General features: G+C 53.7%; 3 protein-coding genes across 8 annotated transcripts; all 3 read right to left on the bottom strand.

The window, feature by feature from the left end:
- Nucleotides 1-18: 18 nt before the first annotated feature.
- On the bottom strand, nt 19-7688 carry MAFG (MAF bZIP transcription factor G). 6 transcript variants are annotated; one of them, XM_005530637.3, is made up of 3 exons: nt 7587-7688; nt 3968-4029; nt 19-3881 (listed from the first exon to the last, which is right to left on the bottom strand). In XM_005530637.3, exons 2-3 carry the CDS (start codon nt 4001-4003, stop codon nt 3429-3431), a joined length of 489 nt encoding a protein of 162 aa, XP_005530694.1. In that variant the 5' UTR covers nt 4004-4029; nt 7587-7688; the 3' UTR covers nt 19-3428. The 6 variants fall into 6 exon arrangements, with proteins under 6 accessions (XP_005530694.1, XP_014114951.1, XP_014114949.1 ...); XM_014259476.2 differs by lacking the exon at nt 7587-7688 and adding an exon at nt 7143-7273; XM_014259474.2 differs by lacking the exon at nt 7587-7688 and adding an exon at nt 7064-7208.
- Nucleotides 7689-9697: 2009 nt separating this feature from the next.
- Nucleotides 9698-12765, bottom strand: PYCR1 (pyrroline-5-carboxylate reductase 1). The gene is made up of 7 exons (NM_001292083.1): nt 12640-12765; nt 12460-12530; nt 12185-12364; nt 11372-11593; nt 10821-10913; nt 10299-10462; nt 9698-10200 (listed from the first exon to the last, which is right to left on the bottom strand). The coding sequence occupies exons 1-7, from the start codon at nt 12704-12706 to the stop codon at nt 10050-10052; spliced, it is 948 nt and encodes a 315-aa protein (NP_001279012.1). The 5' UTR covers nt 12707-12765; the 3' UTR covers nt 9698-10049.
- A 2610-nt stretch (nt 12766-15375) lies between these two features.
- Nucleotides 15376-20005, bottom strand: MYADML2 (myeloid associated differentiation marker like 2). The gene is made up of 3 exons (XM_005530636.3): nt 19824-20005; nt 18849-18934; nt 15376-17922 (listed from the first exon to the last, which is right to left on the bottom strand). Exon 3 carries the CDS (start codon nt 17521-17523, stop codon nt 16618-16620), a length of 906 nt encoding a protein of 301 aa, XP_005530693.1. The 5' UTR covers nt 17524-17922; nt 18849-18934; nt 19824-20005; the 3' UTR covers nt 15376-16617.
- Nucleotides 20006-20014: the final 9 nt, after the last annotated feature.

Genomic DNA, 20014 nt, shown 5'->3' with positions numbered 1-20014 from the left:
AAGGACGCGCAGGCGGCGGCTGTTGAAGCGGTTTTATTGTCGCGTACAAAGGCGGCGGACACTGTACAGAATAAATAACGGCAATAACTTAGCAATAAATACCGCCTGCACCGAGCCCGGAGCCCTCTGGGTGACCCTTCTGTCTGCCAGCCCCGGCTCCGGCCGGGAGCGACTGTACACAATTCACAAGATACACAAATCCCGGGGGTGCCGGGGACGCTCCCCGGCCGGGCTGGCGCAGGACCCCTCCCCAACGCCCCGGAATGGCACCAGGAAAAGGAGAAAGGGAACACGACACCCTTCACAGCAGGAAACCAAACGGACGAGCACCTCAGGAACAAGAATTGTCACACTCCAGAACACTATATACGAGAGAGAGGTCAGCGTGACGGCTCGGGCACGGCTCGCCTCGGGCACGGGAAGCCAGCTGGCAGGACACAGGATCCTCTAGAGCCGGACGGGAGACTCCTTGGACACTGCAGAAATACATCAGTCGGGGTCCTACACCTCACTGAGAACAAAACCAAAACCATAGGGAAGCAACACTCAGGGAACCGTGGCCTCGCTGACATCCAGCCTGGCACCGCAGAGATTGTTGAGCACAGTGGCACCCTTCAGTCCTACACCTGCTCTTCCCTACACGATCTGTCCTCATCCAACACACCATTGAAGGCCATTGAAGCAGACCCGGGCTCCGAGAGAGGAGGGACAGTGCCGGGGAGGAGGATGAAGTCTGGTGCAGTCAGCGCTGCCGCCGGCCCTGAGGCACCTCATGAGCAGCACAGGGATCAAGATGCCAGCCCTGACCACCGGCAGGGACGACTGGACACTCCCTGCCACAGAGCACAACAAAAAGCAAGCTCTCCGTGGCTGCACGGTTGCCCATCGTTGCCTGCTGTGTTTACAGGGCTCTCCTCCACCAGCTGTGGAACCAAGGTCCTAACCAGCCCCATACACACCTTGCCTGCTCCTCTGGCCCAGATCAGGACTCAGCTGTGTTCCCAAGGGCTCTGGCTGATTCAGTCTCAGGCTGGGTCTAGGAGGGATAGGGTTGGGAATGATACCCCAGGACAACTGGACACCTCTGTGTTCTGTAAAATCTCATTTTTTCCAATCACCACACAACCAGCTGGAAGACCAGAGCCTGCTGAGTGCTGTGCAGTGTGTGGCCTGTGTGGTGAATGGCTGGAAGTGGCACATCAGACACTTTAGAGAAGAGAAAGTCCAGGGCCAGAAGGGGGGAGTCTACAGGCAATGTTCTAACCTGCTCCTCCTCTGGGAAGTTCACTGGGAAAAGCATCCCAAACAACTCCCTAAACTCCCTATCGATCAGAGCAAAGCTGATCTCCTTCAGCAGGAAATCCCCATCAATTACCTGCTCCTCTCCTGCCACAGTGCAGCTTTTCTCAGGCTGACCTGCTCCTCCACTCAGGGGACAGCAGTATCAGTTCAGCCATGAGAAACATCCCCCAAACCTACCCAGAATGGCCATACCTTCCCACGAGACTGTGGTTTCACTTGTGTTATCCCAATCTGATCTTCAGCAGCCAGGAGATCACAAGGGGGCCTTCCCCTCATGTCCTGCTTCTCTGAAACTCAGTAAATCAGCTCAAATCTTTGGGAAGGGGAGAGGGGAGTCAAAGTGTTTGTGGAAACACAGCCTGGCCACAGGCAACTTCTCAGCTACATCACAGCTGTGAGTCTGAGCACTTTCCTAACTCCCTGGACAGTTATCCTGCCACGGCTCCCTGGCCAGCAATGTGCAGACACCAGGGACTAGCCTGTCCCATGTTGCCCCTCTTGTTGCAGACTTGCCCCTCTTGTTCAGGTGAGCCATGAGCACAACACAAGTTCTGACCACAGGATCTAATTCCAGAGCTAAATACCATCAGTCTTCTCCTAAACCTGGACAAGACTCCCTCATGTTACTTCTCTGACAGGTTTGCTGCAGGAGGGTAAGTGCAGCATTTTTCCTCTCCAGGTAATCAAGCTAACCTGGTGTTGGCTGCTCAGCAGGAGCTGCCTGTGCTCCCACCACACACCTCTAGGCAGGCAGCACTACCTCGCTGCACCAGCCAGCCATTCTTGCCTTCAGAAACAGCAGCACCTTTGCCTGTGCACAAGAACCCTTCTGGAGAACTCAATCTCTCAGTCGAGTTAAGGGAAAACAACAACAGTGTGAAATGACAGCACATGGCAAAGGCACCAGCACACCACAGTGCCGCACGAGAGCTTGGGGAGCAGAATGCCCAACACAAGGGGACGTGACAGAAACTAGCGAGGTCAAGAATAAGTCACTTTTGGTACAATTGCAAAAAGATATCAAACAGGACTTGCCTCTTTTTTTGTTTTTTTCTAAGTTTTATAAATAAAGTCTGATAACTCTTTATAAAAACTAACCTCAGAGCCACAAACAGTTTGCGGGAGGTTCATGACAAACTTTAAAATTATTTATTTATTAACTTTTAACTAGCAAAGTCTCTGAGAATATTTCCCCACTCATATGGTCAAATATTCTCACCTTCTCAGGTAAAAAAGCTGACTATAAATACGCTCTCTCTTCTGTCCAATTTTAAACTTAGATAATTTAATAACTCTTAAAATGATGTTTCTCTCTTTAAATAAAGGGCTATTTAACCACATAAACTGGTTGTGTAAACCATCACACTAGAGACACTTGATACCCTCAAAACACGGGAACAACTAGTGATTTTGGTCTTGTTCAGTGCAACACATTAGGCACAAAACCGGCCTGCAGTCAACACAGTACCACTGCTCCCTTCTTCCCTCCTGGGGTGCTGGGCCCTGCAGGGCCTCAGGACCACAGTGGCAGGACACAGCAGCGTTGTCCTTCCCACCACTGCCAGTTTACACAGCTAACGTCATGGACGCCTGAGGGAAACCCACGGCTAGGGCACAGAGGCACACCTAGAAAAAGAATAAAAACCTATGACACAGAACATCCCAACTGTAACTACAGGTACCAAAGGAGACAAAAGCAGCAGGTTCAGGTGCTGAGATGCACCACCTGGAAAAGTCATGAAAAAAAGCCTTTGGAAGTGACCGAAAATTAGGGTTCCCAGCCCCCAGGAAGAAAGCTTTCCTCGAGCCACTCCTCCACCCTTCTGTCAGCCTCGCTGCACAGATTTTCTTTGGGTAGAAAACCAAAATCTCACAGTCTGTCCCCAGGGCACCCGAGGGCTACAGACTGCTGGGTGGGAAGCTCTGTCTGCACAGGACAAGGGATGCATCACCACTGCTCATACCAATCTGGACACAACAAAATAAACTGGAGCGATCAGCAGGCCAGTCCTGGGCCAAGTCAAAGGAACCTGGACCCATGTGGGGAAGGCTTGTGCTTTGGGGATTCCAGGCTAGTTTTGTGCCTAACTGCCCTGCACAGACAAGCTCGGGCAATGCTCGCTTCACTAAGACCGGGCGTCCGTTTTGGATTTCACTATTGTGATGACACTAGTAGTAGCAACCTTGCCAGGGACGAGGGGCCCCATACTGGAAGTGAGAGGCCCCCGTGCAGGGGTCACGGGGCTCCGGGCCACGGTTCTGGCGAAGTTCTGGAGAGCCTCGTATTTGGAGCGGAGAGCATCGAGTTCCATTTTCATGCTGGCGTTCTCTGAGGCCAGCTTCTCCACTTCTTGCTGCAGCTCTGCCTTCTGCTTCTCCAGTTCCTCCTTCTGGGTAACGCGCTTCACTCTGCAGCTGGCTGCGTAACCCCGGTTCTTCAGCGTGCGCCGACGCTGCTTCAGCTGGATGATCTCCTCTTTCGACAGGCCCCGTAGATGCTGGTTCAGCTCTCGCACAGACATGGTCACCAGCTCCTCATCTGTCAAGCTGGTCCCATTCTCGCCTGGCTCCCTCTTCACCTGGGAGAGAAAGAAGCACACGCTTGTGAAACCTGAGGCGGACACCTACACCCCTCCCTGCCCCTTTCTTCCACCCACCGCATTACCTTCAAGGCCTTGTTTCCTTTGTTGGGGGTCGTCATAACACGACAGCCTTGTCAGCTGGGTTCTGGAAGGAAAGGAGGGTCAAATTAGCAGCTGGGACACAGCAGAGCCCACGGCATTCCTCTGACAAGGTCCAGCAGCAACACCCCATGGTGCTCCACATCCTGGTCTCCACTCAGCCCCGCCTTGGAAGACACTTAACAAGCAGCCAGCTGGGCTGGACTCACAAGGAACAGACTCGGTCCCCGAACAGCAACTGCTGCCCTTCCACACCTCTGCTCCCATGGAGGCTTTGTGGCGATGCTGGCTTTTTGTTGATGGTGGGGGAAATTAAAAAACTAGTAGGAGTCAGAATGCATGGAAGCCACATTTTTAAAAATAGCCTTGCAAACAGCAGGCAGGGTCCAGAGCACGGCTGCTCCAGGCCAGTCATGCTGACTCAGCAGGCTGGCACTCTGCACCACTCGTTCCCAGCCTCATCCTTGTCACTCCCAAGCAGGGCAGGTTACCTTAACACACCCTTCCAACAGGTGCCCAAGCACAGCTCAGAAGCTCCCCAGTCCTACCAGACTCCAGATGCCCCCAAGGATGTGGCCAGTATGGTCCAATAAGACATAACCCTGAGGTTAGGCAAGCCTTGGACACACTGAAATTCCATCACAAATTAGGGCTGATGCCTCAGCAGCATTCACCTCTCCCAGTCATGCAAAACTGACCCCAGTTGTGGGTCTTTCCTATGACAAAGTATCTGTCAATCCCTGGCATGCCGGGGCCCAGAAACACCTTCTTCCTCCTTTTCTTCAGAGCCAAGGTGTGCTCACAAAGAAACAAAGACTAAAGGTGCCAAAAAACAGAGCAGAGCAGACTCCTTCCCTGCCATGGAAGAGAGGACTTCAGAACTGGTAAGAGCAATTCCCAGCCTGCTTTTCAGAGACTTATACCCAGGCTCCTGCTTCTTTCCCCACATACCTCCTCCCCTCAGGCTTTTCAGTTCAGACTGCTGCTACACTGCCCAAGGAACTGATCCACACAGATACCACCTGACAGACATGGCTGTGACTCAAAAGGCCCAAAGTGCACTCCCCCCAGCCCAGACTGCACCCACTCAGCCCTGGCCAGTATTCCTGTGCAGTCTACAGGTGCCTCTGCCCCTTTCATCTTGCAGGTGTCAAACAACAATTTTGTTTGCTCCTGCCTTACTCCCAGCAGGACTAATGTCCAGTTACAGTCCAGAACCAAATGCACACATCAGCAAATATGACTTTGTGCTCTTCCAGCAGCTGTGGCACAGGCTCCCTACAGTGCATCTACAACCTGCAGGAGGTGAACAGGACTAGCAGTCCCCAGAACACCAGCAGAGAAGCCTGCAGCCTGCCAGGAGTCAGGCTATTTATATATACCTAGAGGACAATGCTCCTTCCAACAAGATGTCTGTTACACCCGACCACACTGGCATAGGCATGGTCATTGCTGCCCAAGGAAGGCAGCTGCAATGAGGCAGGACAGGCAGCACAGAGCAACTGCTGCACAAAATCAATTCTTCCCTCCTTCACAGACTGCTGTTTAATCCTTCTGTTCCTACCTGGTAAACAACATGTCTGCTGGGAAAAAAGGAAGGAAAGGGAATAGCTGGAGAGACCAATGTGCATGCCCCTGCAGCACTTCTGTGCCCCATCCTCTTGCGAGTGGAAGGAGTCAAGGGCAGGCATGGTCAGTGGGACCACAGGAATTTGCTTGCCCTGTGGCACTAAAGAATTTACAGCTGCCTGGCAAGCACACAGGCAGGGCACTGAGAAGAATGCTCCTCAGCAGGCTAGGGAATGGCTGGCACTGGCAGAGCTAGACACGGCAGAGGCAGCTACTCATTCCTGCCCCTGCACTCTCTAACACAACACCCTCTCAGGCAGGAGCCTCTCACAATAGCCATCAGAGCTGCAACAGGACTCCCCAAAAACCTGGTGATCCCACCTCTCCAAGGTGCATCAACACACATGGCATTCAGTAGAATGGGAAAAACAACCCAAAGGGTTTCCTGGGTCCCGTTTTAACCGGGCTGTTTACAGCTCACAAAGAGGACACCCAGAGAAATGGCAACATATCAGAGAGATATGTTGACATATTAGAGACGAAACTTCGCCTTACTCTCCAGACTGCTGAGGGATCAGCTTTTGATAGCTTCCTGAAGAAAGATCACACTGAAAAGTGCCGAACGCTATGGCTGCAACGAAGAAACTGCAGCCTCGACACATTTCCCCAGAGCTCAAAAGGCCTGAACTCAGCACAAGCACAGCCAATTCTCCCCTCAGCTCAGCGGCAGCACACGGGAACTGACAGCACCACGCATGATCCAACACGGGCCCTTCTCCACACTCCTGATGCAGAACCTGCCACGAGCCCCGTGTAAACACGCTGACACCACCTGCTCCCCCACGGGCTCCACAGCACCGGCAGGCACAGAGCGTGCTTTGGTTTGTCAGCAGCAACGGGGCACACTGCACAACAGTGCTCTCTCTCAGTGCGGATTTCATACTCTGTTCATTTGCTTGCGGCAAATTAGCTCACACAGTCTCATCCAGTGACTCCCCAAATTACCTGTGTAGCCAAGACAGTGCCCCTCCTGTGTTCCCCACCTCAGCAGTCCCCTGGTGAGATCATCCAACCCTCCACAGCAATTTTTCCTCCAGGGATCTGCCAACCCGGCTGGATTTAACTCTGTTGACACTGCTAAAGTAAAGGGCCAGCTCTGAGAGACTCCCTCCCTCCCTTGGCAGTGCCCTCCTCCGACAACACAGCCTCAGAAATCCCGGACAGCCAGAGTCGTCCGCAGCTCTGAACAGCATACCCGAGCACACACACAGCCAGATGCTCCGTGCTGCTCAGGCACTGCAGTCCCGCGGGAGTGGAAACCCACCGCACTCGGGACACACTGCCGGGCACCGGGCAGCCCCCCGGGAACGGGGGCCAGAGCCCCCCACCCGCACGTCAGCAGCTAGCAAGTAACCCGGGGACAAGGGACCGACTGCGGCCAGCGGGGCTGTCCTGCCTGCGGCCAAGCCTCTGCTCTGGGAACTGGGCGAGACGCCCCGATGGCTCCTCACCCTCCCGGCCCTCTCGTCCTCGGGAGAAGAATCACAGACCACGGCGAACACCCGCGGCGGGGCCAGGTCGCACCCGTACCGGCGGAGCCTGAGCGCCCGAAGGTGCGGCGGGGTTGAGAGGGGTAGGCTCGGCCTGAGGGCAGCCTGTCTGCAACACGATCGGGGCAGTCGGCAACCGCGGGAGGGAGGGGCCGGATGCGTCCGCGATGCCTGCGGGCGGACCGGGAGGCGGCGGGCGGGGCCGGGCCCGGGGCCAGCGCCCCGCGCACCTGTTGCTCGGCCGCTGAACGGGGCCCGGACACGGCGGGGCGGGGGCCGGGCGGCGCCGGGCAGGCGCAACCCCGAAGCCTCCCCATGAGTCAGCGATGGCGGCCTCGTCAGGCACCTGCCGACCCTGCGGCGGCCCCGGCCACCATCCCGGGCCCGCCGCGCCCGCCCCGCCCCGGCCCGCCCCCGGGGACCGGACCGCCCCGCCCCGGCCGGAGCCGGGGCCGCGCCCGCCCTCGCAGCCGGTGACGCTCACCTCCTGCCGGGGCCGCCGGGCCGGGCCGGGCCGGGCGGGGCGGGGAGGCCGCGCTGGGAGGGACCGGGACTCAGAAGCCGCCGCCGCCGCCGCTGCTCACGGACTCGTCACGTGATATTTGGGTCACGTGGCTCCATTCATGAAGCGCCCGGCGCAACCGCCCGGGGCCTTAAGGGGGCCGCGCGCTCGCCCGGGGCCAGCGCGGGGAGCGCCCGGTGCCGCCTCTCCCGGCCCGGGGCGAGCGCTGCCGCTCCACACAAGTACTGGATCGGCCGCGGATCAGCTCCCGCCATCTCTGGCAGCAGCCACCGGCCTCCTGCTGGTCTCCCCGGTGCACATCGCGTGTTCCAGAGCGCGCGGTCCCTCCGCCCACACCGGCGGCGCCTCTAGCACCGGCGGCTCCACGCTCCCTTGGAGCCGCGCCTTCGGTCCCTCCGAGCCGCCGGCTCCGCCAGCGCTGACCCTGCCCGGTCCCTCGGCGCGGGGCCGTGTGCGAGCCCTGGCTGCGGCGTAGGGCCGGGAACGCTGCTCTGCTCCGAAACGCTGCCTTCCCAGGGCACGCCGCGCTCGCTCCAGGTGTTTTCCCTTTTGCTACAACCCCGGGTCCACGGCACACACGCTCCTGCCTACTGTTAGTGCCATGCTGCTGGCAAAGCAGGGAGGACAAGATGAACACACCAGAGAAAGGGGAGGGAGAGTGGAAGGTGCAACAATGAAAGTGGGCAGACGGGGGTTAAGGAGAAACCGAGCTCCGCAGGAGAGCAGAAGGGGCTTGGCTGGGCTCGGATGGAGCTGCAGCACCGCTGCTCTCTGCTCTGTGCACAGGGGATGTGACCACAAGCCTTGCACGGCCCTTGTGGCCCCTGACAGGATGTGTTTCCATCTGCCACGGTGGCCAGCTGAGTTACAGGTCTCTAACCATCCAGAAGTTCATCTATGGCTGTCTCCCTGCAGAGGGGCTCAAACTCAGGCATCCATTCATTCTGCATTCCACTTCTTCAGCCACGTGGGATCTTTTTCCACCACACTCCCTTGCATTTTGCATCAGCCAGTACTTCAACCGTCTGACCTCTAGCTTGGGCTGTCTGCACAGGTATTACAGATCCTGAGCAGGAAAGGGAGGAACACGTAACACCCAAGGACTCCTCACCTAGTGGCCACTGCCAGTGGCAAGAGCCTAACCCCAGTGAAAACAGTTGGGATTAGTCACAGCTCTCATCAGAGATGCAATTTTTTATGTAAAGAGGGAAGACAAGTAACCATCTGTCACTCCTATAGGGTCATACCTTGCTGGCAGCCAAAAGCCTAACACTAAAAATACTTTACCATCACCAGCTCCTCAGAGACAGCAGGACATGTAAAAACTCACTGCCTCTCCACCTGCCAAACCCCCCAGGCAAGGCCAGCAGTAAAGAAGGGGCAGTGAGAGGTCACAGTTCCCTGAACCAGACTGAGCAGAGAGAAGGGATGGGCACTGGAGAGAAAAGGAGCATGGTTCAATGCTCACATCTCTCTAAGTGGTGGGAGATCGGGCAGCATGGTGTTTCTGCGGCAGCATCTGCTCCAGCTAATAATGGCAGTGACGGGACATAAGCTCATGTCAGCACATGCAAGATGGGGCCAGAGAGGATTAAAACTTTGAAACCAAAAGTTCTGAAACACCTTTTAAAAATCCTGTTAAAAAAAATCCTGCATGGGACACCACAAAAACTGCTTCAGTCCTGGAAGTACCCAAGGCTTCTGGACAAATGATTTCCTTGACAAAGCTCTGATGAGAGTATCACCCCTGCCCAAGAAAGCAACAGTGCCAGGGACAGCTCACACCAACCCCACTACAGGTTAAAGACCCTTTGCTACAGCACTGTCCCACAGCTGCTGCAAGCCATAAGCCTGGTACAGGGGACACCAACATGCAGAGTGAGCGTTTTTCCTTGGACAAAGGAGAAATAACACAGAGAACACCAGCAGCTGTGGCTTAGGAATGGTATTCCCTGTGTTAGTGTTCCCACTCAAATACTCAAAACCACATGCTGCTCACTCACTCCCCTCCTGTCCCTCTCCCCCTGTGGTAGGCTGGAGAGGAGAACTGGAGGCACAAAAGGTAAAGATCATGGTTTACTATAACAATTTACTGGAAACAGTAATGAGATAAGAAAACAATAATAACAGCAACAATATTAAAAAGAGTGTAGAAGAGAGGTAAAGGATTCACACGCATTTGTTCACCACATGTAACATGATGTTATTCCCACCGCTCGCTTCATGCAACCAACAAGGGACCCCTTCTCCCCATCCCTCTTCAGCCCCTCTCCCCTGCCACAAACCTTCCCCTTTGCCCACATGCATCATGTATAGAATAAGCAGGGTCCTGGCCACGCCATTCCTGGCTACTGCAAAAATTAACCCTGTCCTAGCTGCAACCAAGACATTGACATTCAGCACTACCAGAATACAGCAGTCTGGTCAATTCTTCTTGCTCCTGTTGGTGAACAGGCTGACTTTGCTAGCAGATGCCACAGACAGAGAAGGAGACTCCAGCTTCACCTTGTCCAGCAAAGTTTTCTTTATGGCTGCTGGGGAAATTTTCTCTTGGTCTGCCAAATGCTGCAGCTCCCTGCAATGGGGCAGTGGGAGAGGAAGACATAGAAAAGAGAAGATGGGGAGGGTGGGGGGCAAGTCTTGCAAGCTCTTTAGGACTTCCTAGGTACCCACCTTGTCCGGATACAGGAAGCCTCCACAGCATTGATGAGGAGTGAGCGAAAGCCACCACTCTCCAGGAAGTGCAGGGCATGGATAGTGGCTCCCCCAGGTGAGCAGACATTGTCCTTCAGCTGACCAGGATGCTGCTCAGATTCTAACAGCATTTTGGCAGCACCCTGTAGCAAGGAAAACACCTCTGACTGAGGAAGCTCCCTGTCACACACTCCTCCCCTGCACAGAGCAGCACCAACACTCCCAACTGGCAAACTTATGCTCCTGCAGGCTGCCAAAACACTTTTCAGAGCTGATGAAGCCTGCAAAAGAGCAGAGTTTCCCAGGCCCCAGATCCCACACCACCACCAGCACCAGCAGATTGCTGCGGACACTTCCTACAGTGCCTCACCAGGAACTTCAAACCAAACACATTCTTTAAAGTAGATTCTGTGAGAGGACCAAGATCATTTAAAACTGTGATGTGTAGATTTCTCTGAGCAGGCACAGACTCAGATTTGTTATGCAGGAGGTAATACTGACCAGCAAAGCCTGTGCTCCAAGTCTGACTGCCAGCCTGCGGGGAAGGCCCATCTTTACTCCTCCATCCGCAAGAGCATCCAGGGCAGTGAATGCCTGAGACCAGAGAGAGCAACAAGGTGACGGAAAGACTCTGCTCCAGGACTGGGAAGTCTCAGAGAATCCAGGGCTTCAGGACTATTCTCCTATCACTTAGTCTTGACAAAAGCCTCCCCCTTTCCTTCATGGATGCCACACCAGGCTTCCCTCACACTAGTTCCAGCTCAGGAGTAGGGGGAATGGGAGAAATTCAGCTTCTGCATCATGCAAACTACAGGCCCAAGTTTTGAAACATGGATGCATGGACACTGCACACTGGCTATGGACTTCAGACTCATCTCACTGGTAAAAAAATTTTCCAGCTGTCCAAAACTGGACACCTGGATACATGTCCCATTGCAAATGTGTGTGATCGGAGAAAAAAAAAAAGACAAGCTGAAGTTGCACAGACTTTATGGCAGGCAAAGCCAACTGCTCTCCCCAAGACTGCCACTAGCTGAGGAAACAGCACATACATACGCAGGGCCACTGCCACTGAGCCCCGTTACAGCATCGATGAGGTCCTCTTCCACCTCGGTGCAGAAGCCCACACTGGCCATCAGCTGTTCCAAAAGCTTCCCATCTTCCACATCTGCATGAGTTCCAGTGGCATAGACTGTAGCACCTTCCCGGACTATCACAGGGGTGTTGGTCATGCACCTGATCACTTTTGGTGTGGGGCAGAAGGCAGAGAGTTTCTTAGGGCAGAAAATCATTGAAGATAGAAAGTATGAAAAAAGAAAGAAGGAAGAAAAATGAGTTTAGTGCATGTTTTTTATCCATGGGCTATGTAGGAAAAGATCCCCCAGGGGCAAGAACACAAGAAGAAGGAAAAGAGAGACCCGTGTATCTCAAATGCCCTGCTTTGAGCCACAGCAGCCCATCGGTGAATGTGAAGCTTTCATCAGTACCAGCAAAGCAGGAGCTGGGCAAAAACAGGCTGGAAACGGAATCCTAAAGGCGTCAATCCCACATCAACCCACAGATCTCCAGAACAGCTCCTGCAGACACTTAGCATAAAATCTGCAGAAATTCAGGGGAGATGACTCACTGCTGTTAAAAGAAACATGATCGGACAGCACCTCATGTCCGGGAAGAGCTGGATAAAACCCCTATTAGCATTTGCTGATGAAGACAGGCAAAGGTGACTGAAAACAAGTTGGCTGCTGCTGCTGTGTGATTTTAGTCCTGAGTAGCACAAGTAACGTCTGTCCCTTGCATCGGCTCCTCGGGGTCAGAGGAGTGGAAGCAGCCCGTGGCCGGCCTTGCAGGGCCCGGTCCCCTCTCACCTTCTCGATGGAGCTGATGGTGACGCCGGCCGCGCAGGAGACCACGATGTGCCGGGCCTCGATGTCGGGGCCCACCTCCTCCAGGATGAAGGGGATGATCGGTGGTTTCACGGCCAGGAAGAGGACATCGCTGCTCTTCACCGTGTCCTTGTTGCTCACCGTGAAGTTCACTCCCATTTTCTGCACCGGTTTGGGGAGAAATGGGACCGCTCAGCCTCGGGACGGCCCGGGAGCCGAGCGCCGCCACTCGGTCCCCGCTACCCGAACGCACTCACCCGCAGCCCGCTCACGGTGGGCAGGTCAGTGTCCGGGGAGCTCGCCGTGATCTTGTGCGCAGCCAGGACCCCTGCGAACGACACCGCGTGTCAGCCCGACGGACCGGCACCACCCGCCCCGCGCGCACCCGCTCCCAGGAAGCCCCCGTCCAGGGGAAAGGCGAGCTGTCCTGCGCGCACCCGCCGCCGTGAAGCCGCGGGCCAGGGCGAAGGCGAGCTGCCCCGCGCCGATGAACCCCACGCTCATGGCCGGTGCCGCGCGCTCCCGCCGCTCCCGGCCCCGCCGCCGTCCACGTGGCCGCGCGCGCACGGAGAGGAGGCCGCGCGGCGGGGCGCGAGCGCGCAGCCAATCGGCGGGCGGCGGGGCGGGGCTGCGCCGGGGCTCCGCCACTCAGCGCCCGGGGGCGGGGCCAGCGCCCGGCGCTCTCCAGCGATTGGGGCAACCCGCGCCCGGTGTTGCATCATTCGCCGCCCGCGGGGCCGCCGGCCGCGCCCACCTGCGCCGCCAGGGGGCGCCCTGCTCCCGCCTGAGCCCGCGGGCAGCGCCGCCGCCACGGGCCCGGGGTCACCCCGCCCGCCGCGGGTCCGGCCGTTCCCGGGCACCGGCCCCGTGGAGAGCAGGATTCCGCGGGGCCAGAGCGCAGCGGGCGCCAGACGGGGCTCCGGGTCCCCTCCCCTGATGCTCTGCTCGGGTTCCGCCGCTCCCGCCACGCTTTCACCTCGGCCGGCCCGGGACGCTCCGGGGTCCGCTCCCTCCTCCCCGGACGGCCCTGCAGCACCTCGTGCCCTGGGAATTGCCCGTAGGTTTCCCGAGGGATTTGCCCGCACGTGAACGGTTCCCATCCGGGCCCGGACGCAGTGCCGCCTCCCGCCGTGGCTCCGGCAGAGCCTTGCGGCCCCGGGCTGTGCAGAGACCGGGCCGGCGTGCAGAGTTCCCGTAAAATCCAGGCAGCAGGCGCTGATTTTTTTTCCTGAGTATCATCTTACCTCACTGGTTTATTTTTTTTTTCTTGCTTCTTTATTGAAGAAATAAATCTCAGTGCTTTTTCTGTTGATAAATGTTCCTAAATGCTGATCTTTTGGGGATACTGAAACCTGGGCTTCCGAATAAAGAGAGGAAAAAGCCAAACCAAACCCATTAACAATTCTGATTTGAATCTATCTGTGCTGGAATCCTCTGGATGCTGTCTAAATTGGCTTCAGCCACAAGTCCACAATTACTCAACACACATACATCCTAACATTAGTATACCAGAACAGGTTTGGAATGGTTGGTGACTGGAGAAACCTGGTCCATGGTGAGCTACTTGATCATCATCTATTAATTAAGAGGGTAGATACTCTAGAAATGACAGGGGTTTGGTGAACTTAATCATGACGGAGCTGGTTGGTAAATCCTGCTGAGCAGATATCAGATGTTCTCTGTCCTGGATTGGGCAATGTCATAGTTTCCAATGGTTGGGGAGTGTTTTAACCACTGAAGCATGAGGTTTTGATTTTTGGTTGGTTTTTTTGGTTTGTTTGTTGTTTTTTTTTTCTCCTAAAAGAGAGGATTGTTGTCCACACAATCTTTTTTTTTTGCCATTTTGACCATGTTCACATTTTTTGTTCAGTCTTTGGCTGGCACATGAGAAAGCTAAATCTGAACGCACTGTTCTTGGCAATGATTTGTGTTTCCACTCCTCCAGTCAGTGGGATCATGATTTTCATGTTAAATTCTCTTTCCCCTTATTGTGAAGGCACTCAATTTTGCCCTCATTGTTTCCCAAGTACCAGTTTCTCTCTGGCCCTTTGACCCTCGCTCAGTGTAAGTTGCCTCAACTCATGGCATTGCCAGATTTTACCATGTTTCTGCTCTTGCTCCTACTTGGTGCAAAATCTTCCCAGCAAGCAGCCAGCAGTGCCTGCTCAGCCACATGCTCTCAGCCAAGGAGTTTTCCAACAGCAGCCACTGCCTGAGCCACTGGAAGTGTCATCCCTGGGGACAAGCACCCTCCCCTGTGGGCTCTTGCCTCTGCTGACCCCCTTCCCCAGCACCCCCAAAGCCTTCAGGATGGGACTTCTCTCCAGCCCCTCCTGGGCTCGCTGGATTGAATTTTATAACAAAAGCCATGGTCCTTCACAGACACCTGTTTGGTTTCTAGTGATCTGTAATAACAAAAAATGAGTAATTTTCAAGTGTGACACAGCTTAATTTGTCCATATTGATGGGGTTAGGGTTAGCATAAGGTTAGCATAAATGCTCAGGGTCCCTTTGCATGTAATTCCCAAGTGGCTCTTGTAAATTGACTCCTCCAACACAAGTGGATTTCCTTTTCCAAATCAGCATTCTGTAGTTGTACAACCCAAAATTTGTTTGGGTGGCAAGAAATAAAGCTCCTGGTTTATATCTATAGCAGATAGCCTTGGGTCTTGCCCTACCAGCCTCCTCTTGGACCACATCTTCCAAATTTCCTGCACTTCACTGGGACTTGTAGAAGAGAAAACCCCCTTGGAAGGCTGTTCCTTTGTGCTGGATCCCAATTCTTGTCCCATTTCCTGGCTAACGCTCCCCACTGCTAAGGGCTGGTCCTTGCTCAGAATTATTCCACATAATCTGTCCCAACAAGCTTTCCCTTTGCTCTTCAAACCCCATACAAAGCACTGATGTAAAGTAAGTTTTCTTCCTTATTCCTGAGCCATTCTGCTGCAAAGAATACACTCAGAGGTCTTGCTGTGTTGTGTCTGTTCTTTTTTGGGTCTGTGTTCAGGCTTTGTACATCAAAATAAAGTGAGCTCTGTTTTTTTGCAGAAAGGGCCATGTCTGCTGGAATGAAAGTGTGGAGAGGAAAGTGACAGCACACAGATCTCAGGAGATGTAAGCATACATCTGCCATTCAGCTTTATTTTGTTTTGGTTAAACCATAAATCTTGCTTGACAGGCAGCTACTGGAGATTTTAATCAAAGCACTCAAGTCTGCATGTACTGCACAATCACTTGGACACTCTGGCTTCTCCCTGGAACAAATGAAGATTGCTATGGGGCCTGAAATCTGAGCTGAGAAGTGTGGAACTTTAAAGTGGGTGTTTTGTCAGGGATGGGTCTGAGAAATTTGGCTACTCGGTGATGCAGAGTGCTCAGGAATCCTGCACTTGAGCTGCTCCGGGGTACCACGTGCAAGTTCTGTCACGTCCCATCCTGGCCATGTCCCCTCCCCGCCCAGTTTGGTCTCTTGTGCAGCACTGAGAGATCAATTGGTCTCTGCCTCCCCTATCCTGTGCCCCCAGAATTTTTCTTCCAGCCTACAGAAGAAAACCCCCTGACTTCAGTGTAAAGAAGTGGTGGCCCATGAATCAAGATGGAGCATGTGCCAAGGTATTTTCTGTGCTACTCAGGTGAGGATGGCAGGTCACACACAGTCACTTTGCAGGTTGGCTCTGCTCTGCAACCTGGTTTTCAGCAGTAGAGCCCTGACTTCACAAAGTTTCATTTCTGTAGTTAATCAGTGTTTGCTAAATAGGAATATTAAATTAAATAGGCCTCCTCCAAGGTGTGTACTTGAGGATATTCCTTTTCTGTGCTAGACAGCAAAGGAGAGGAAGGGAAAAAACTGGCAACCTTCAAAATACTGTTATGGCTATGATGTTCTTCTCAGAAACACCCAGACTGGAACTGCCCACACTTTCAGGCATTCCACATCTCACAACACAGTCCAAACTAACCCAAACTCCGAGGGATTGATTTTCATCTCCTGGTGTTCCTTCATGCAGCTTTTAACTTTTCCACTTCTTGAGTTGTCACTTGGTTACTGGTTAACAGTTTCAAAATCCTTGGTGTCTTTCCTAATATTTGGCTCAGTAACCTGGCAGCCTGCAGCCCCGCTGCTGTGGCTACAAGCATTCCTGCTGCCTGCAGATGCACATGGAGCTGTGTAATTCCTTTGCACTGGCACCAGGCAGGCGAGGCAGAGCCATGGGGGAGTTGGGCTGTGCTTTGCACCAGCTGCAGCCCACCCGCTCCAGGTCATTAACTTGTTAGTGTAGTCAGTCCTCACCTCAAAGTTTGGCTGATGGTGTTGTGTGTGTGCCTGCCCAGCACCTCTCTGCCCCTCGCCCCATCCCTCTGCACCTGCAGTGGTTCACAGCACTGAGATGTCTCCACGGAGGCCAACCCACAATTCAGAGGTGTGAGACAAAGCGGATGCGCTGGGAGTACGCCAGGTCCAAGACATAGAACAGCAGGTTGACATAGGTGAAGATGGCAATCACCAGCTGGCTGTCCCAGGGGCACTTTCCCTTGGCACAGAGGCCAGGGCGTTGTGGGGAGCCGTACTTGCTGTCAAAGCAGAACACTGGCCAGATGACCGCAGCACTCGCGTAGAGCAGCACAGCCCCAAAGGTGTAGATGACCACAGAACGCTCAAAAGGGAACCACAGCAAGGCAGTCTTACCTGTGACGCTGAAGGCCACTACCACCACTGTCACCACAAAGCAAAAGCTGTAGACAGCCACACACCACTGCGTCGCCACGTATTTACCATATTGGCTGTCGTTCACTAGTGCCCCAAAGATGATGCAGGCCACAAAGGCCTGAACGATTTTCAAGAGTCCAGAGATAGTGGCCATGTAGCTGGTGACTTGTCCCGGCTTTGCCCTGGTTAAGAACACCTCAGTGGCATAGGCGACAAACAGAAGGCCCGCAAAGACACTGGCTGCGATACGGAAATCCCTCACCTCACAGCCGATGGGGTAACAGCCCACCTGGACAAAGTAGAGTGGGTAGATCACTGCAGCCGTGATGGACATGAGTGTGGCAAGCATGGCAAAAGCAGCGGTGAAGTTTCCCCAGGAGAGGCTCAGGCAGCTGTGCAGGTGTGTGAACTCACAGGCAATGATGAACACAGTGATGGCAAAGCAGAAGGTCCAGACAAACATGCAGAAGGTGCCATACGCGGCACTGAAGCCCCCTTGGTGGGCAACCAGGCTGAATGTGGTACATCCGAAGGTCATCTGCAGCAATCGAGCTATTCCTACAGGGGAAGTCACCGCAGCTGTGTTCAGATACGGCCCTCCCGTGCTCTCCATTATCTTTCCGGTCCAGCAGACAATGCACTCAAAGCCTCCTCAAACGTCTTTTCTGGCTCTTGCACCTTTCCCCTGAGTGACACCTGGTCCCAAGTCAGTGGAGTGGCAGCTCAAATCCTGCTGGTCTCTGCTGGCATCAGAGGGAGCTGCCTCTGACGCTGCATCTCTGGCAGCTCTGCACAGACCTGCAGCTGCAGGGAGGTGGCTGGCTGGCTCTGCCCACTGGCTGTGAGCTCAGGGTGCTGCTGTTCGCTCTCTGCTTCCTCAGGTCTGAAACCTGCCCCTGTGCTGTCCTTCGGCTGTTTCCTTTCCCACAGGACAGTACTTCTCCCTGGAGGCTGACATTTATTCCATTTTAGCTCTGCAGCTGTAGCTTTCTGCTGCACCGTTCACAGGAACCTGGAGTATAAATAGGGGCTTTATTAATAGTTCTGGAATGAGTCCTGCCCCCACTCAGCTGTTGGGAGCGGGTGTTATTTAACACTGAAGCTGCAAGCTCCATCAAAGGCTCTTGCTTATCCTTCTGCTGTTCTTCTAGAAACTCTGGGGTGACTGGAATGCTGCCGCTCTCCACACAACCCCCCGTGCTGAGGGGAGGTGTCTGGCTGAGGCAGTGGGCTGTGATCCAGCCCTGCTGCAGGAACAGGAGCTCAGCCCTGCAGGCCCAAGAGCCCCTGAGTCAGGGCACAAGCCCAAAGGCAGCACAAACCCTACAAAAGAAAGGATTTAGGCCAGAGGCTGAATAAAAGCTGACTCACTTTGCTGCAGTGGATCTGGAGCAGTGATACGTTTACCTGTTGTGCTTTGTGTGACAGCTTGTTATTGTGATGGTTGACAGGACCTGTCTTCAACATTCCCTTAAACTCTTCCCTGTCTCTCTTTTACTTTATGTGGAAATCAGCTTTTCTTATATCTCTGAATGAAATAACTGAATAGATTTTTTTTTAATTGCTTTGGTATTCTTAGCTCTGTTTTGGAGCACAGATTTCAATAAATAGTGTTAAACTCTCCCTCCTGTGAGATCAAAGCTTTCACAGTGAGCCATTCCTGGTATACAGTGCCACCCAGACTTCATCCGTACCCAGAAGTCTCTTAATTACATCTCTAAAAGCCCCGAACAAAATTTCTGATGTAATTTCAGAATGGGAATGGGTGAATGTTTTTACCACAACATAGCAGAAAAATTCCTTCCTTACCCCACGGCAGCATTGCTGACTCCTCACCTGCAGTACTCATCCCAGTATGGAAGCAGAACAACTTAACTGTTGGAATGGCTCACATGCGAACCATACAAATTTTTGTCTGTAATGATAAAATGTGCCTACCTTCAGCTTTGTCACCATCTTGTAACCTCAGTGTCTCTTTCATTCCTCTCAAGTCCCTTCCATTTTCCTTTGAAAGGCCTCTGGTGCTAAAAGTACAAAAGCCTGCATTTATTTGGGGTGGAAGCTGCACGATTAACATCACAATAACCAGGAAATGTAGCAGGAGAGCCTAGGAACTCCAGATGAACAGGTTCTCACCCTGAAGTCCTTCTCTACCTGACTCTCTGTTTATCCTTCACCTCTAGCAGTTTTCCAGGCCTCACTGGCAATGGGTCACTGGCACTTTCTGCACTGTGGCACTTTCTGGCGCATCCCTTCCCACCTGCCTGGGCAGCAGCAGAAAACGCAGGGACACTTTAGGGTGTCATGGCCCACTTAGGACACATCGCCTGTCAGTGACACTGGGGCTCAAGGCAGAGCTGGTCCTGCTGCTCAGCCTCTGCTCTCCAATGAGAAGTGATGCCCATCTGGAGAGCCCTCAGCATCAGTCACTGCTGGCAGAGGGCAAAGGTCCCGAAACCACACCAGTGGACCAGTGCACCAGACAGACCACAGCCGCTTTTTCCTCAAATAAAGAACTGTATCTAGTCAAAGGAGCACAGAATACAAACACATGGCACTGAATTCTTCCAGTCTTGCCCTTTTTTCACTGGCTTCTGCACAGCAGAAAACAGATGAAAAATGTAACCAGGACAATTCTACTTTTATACCCAAGTAATTAAAACATAAAGGATATCAGTAATCTCCAAACTGATCATAGGCAAACTCCACTGATGTTTTCCCATTTTTCAGTTCACTGGGAGCACCAACCACTTTCTCTTTGTTTTTTCTTCATCTTCAATCTGTGTTAATCCCATCATGCACAGCAGGACAGCTGATTGTGGTGGTCTGTGTGTGGTCCTGTCAGACTTTCCCTGAAGTCCAAGAAAAGGAACCAAAGGGCTACAGTTTGGTTCATTTTTTGGGTTTACTTACCCAAAACAAGGGATCTCACAAGCAGCACCACTGTTCTAACCTGGCAAGGTCTTCCTTGAAAGTACAGGTAATTCTTCTAGAATCTTGTCGAAATTCTCTGTGGCAGCCATGCAGTGTAAGCATGTTCCCAAGTGCAGGCACACACACCTGGTGCAGGACCTCGAGCAGTAGGGACGTGCAGCCGTGCTCCT

This window comes from Pseudopodoces humilis, chromosome 21 (assembly GCF_049639895.1).
Source record: "Pseudopodoces humilis isolate 2021_Gansu_Grassland_sample_001 chromosome 21, ASM4963989v1, whole genome shotgun sequence".
NCBI classification, from domain to species: Eukaryota; Metazoa; Chordata; class Aves; order Passeriformes; family Paridae; genus Pseudopodoces; species Pseudopodoces humilis.
This window is presented reverse-complemented; position numbering and strand designations above follow the sequence as displayed.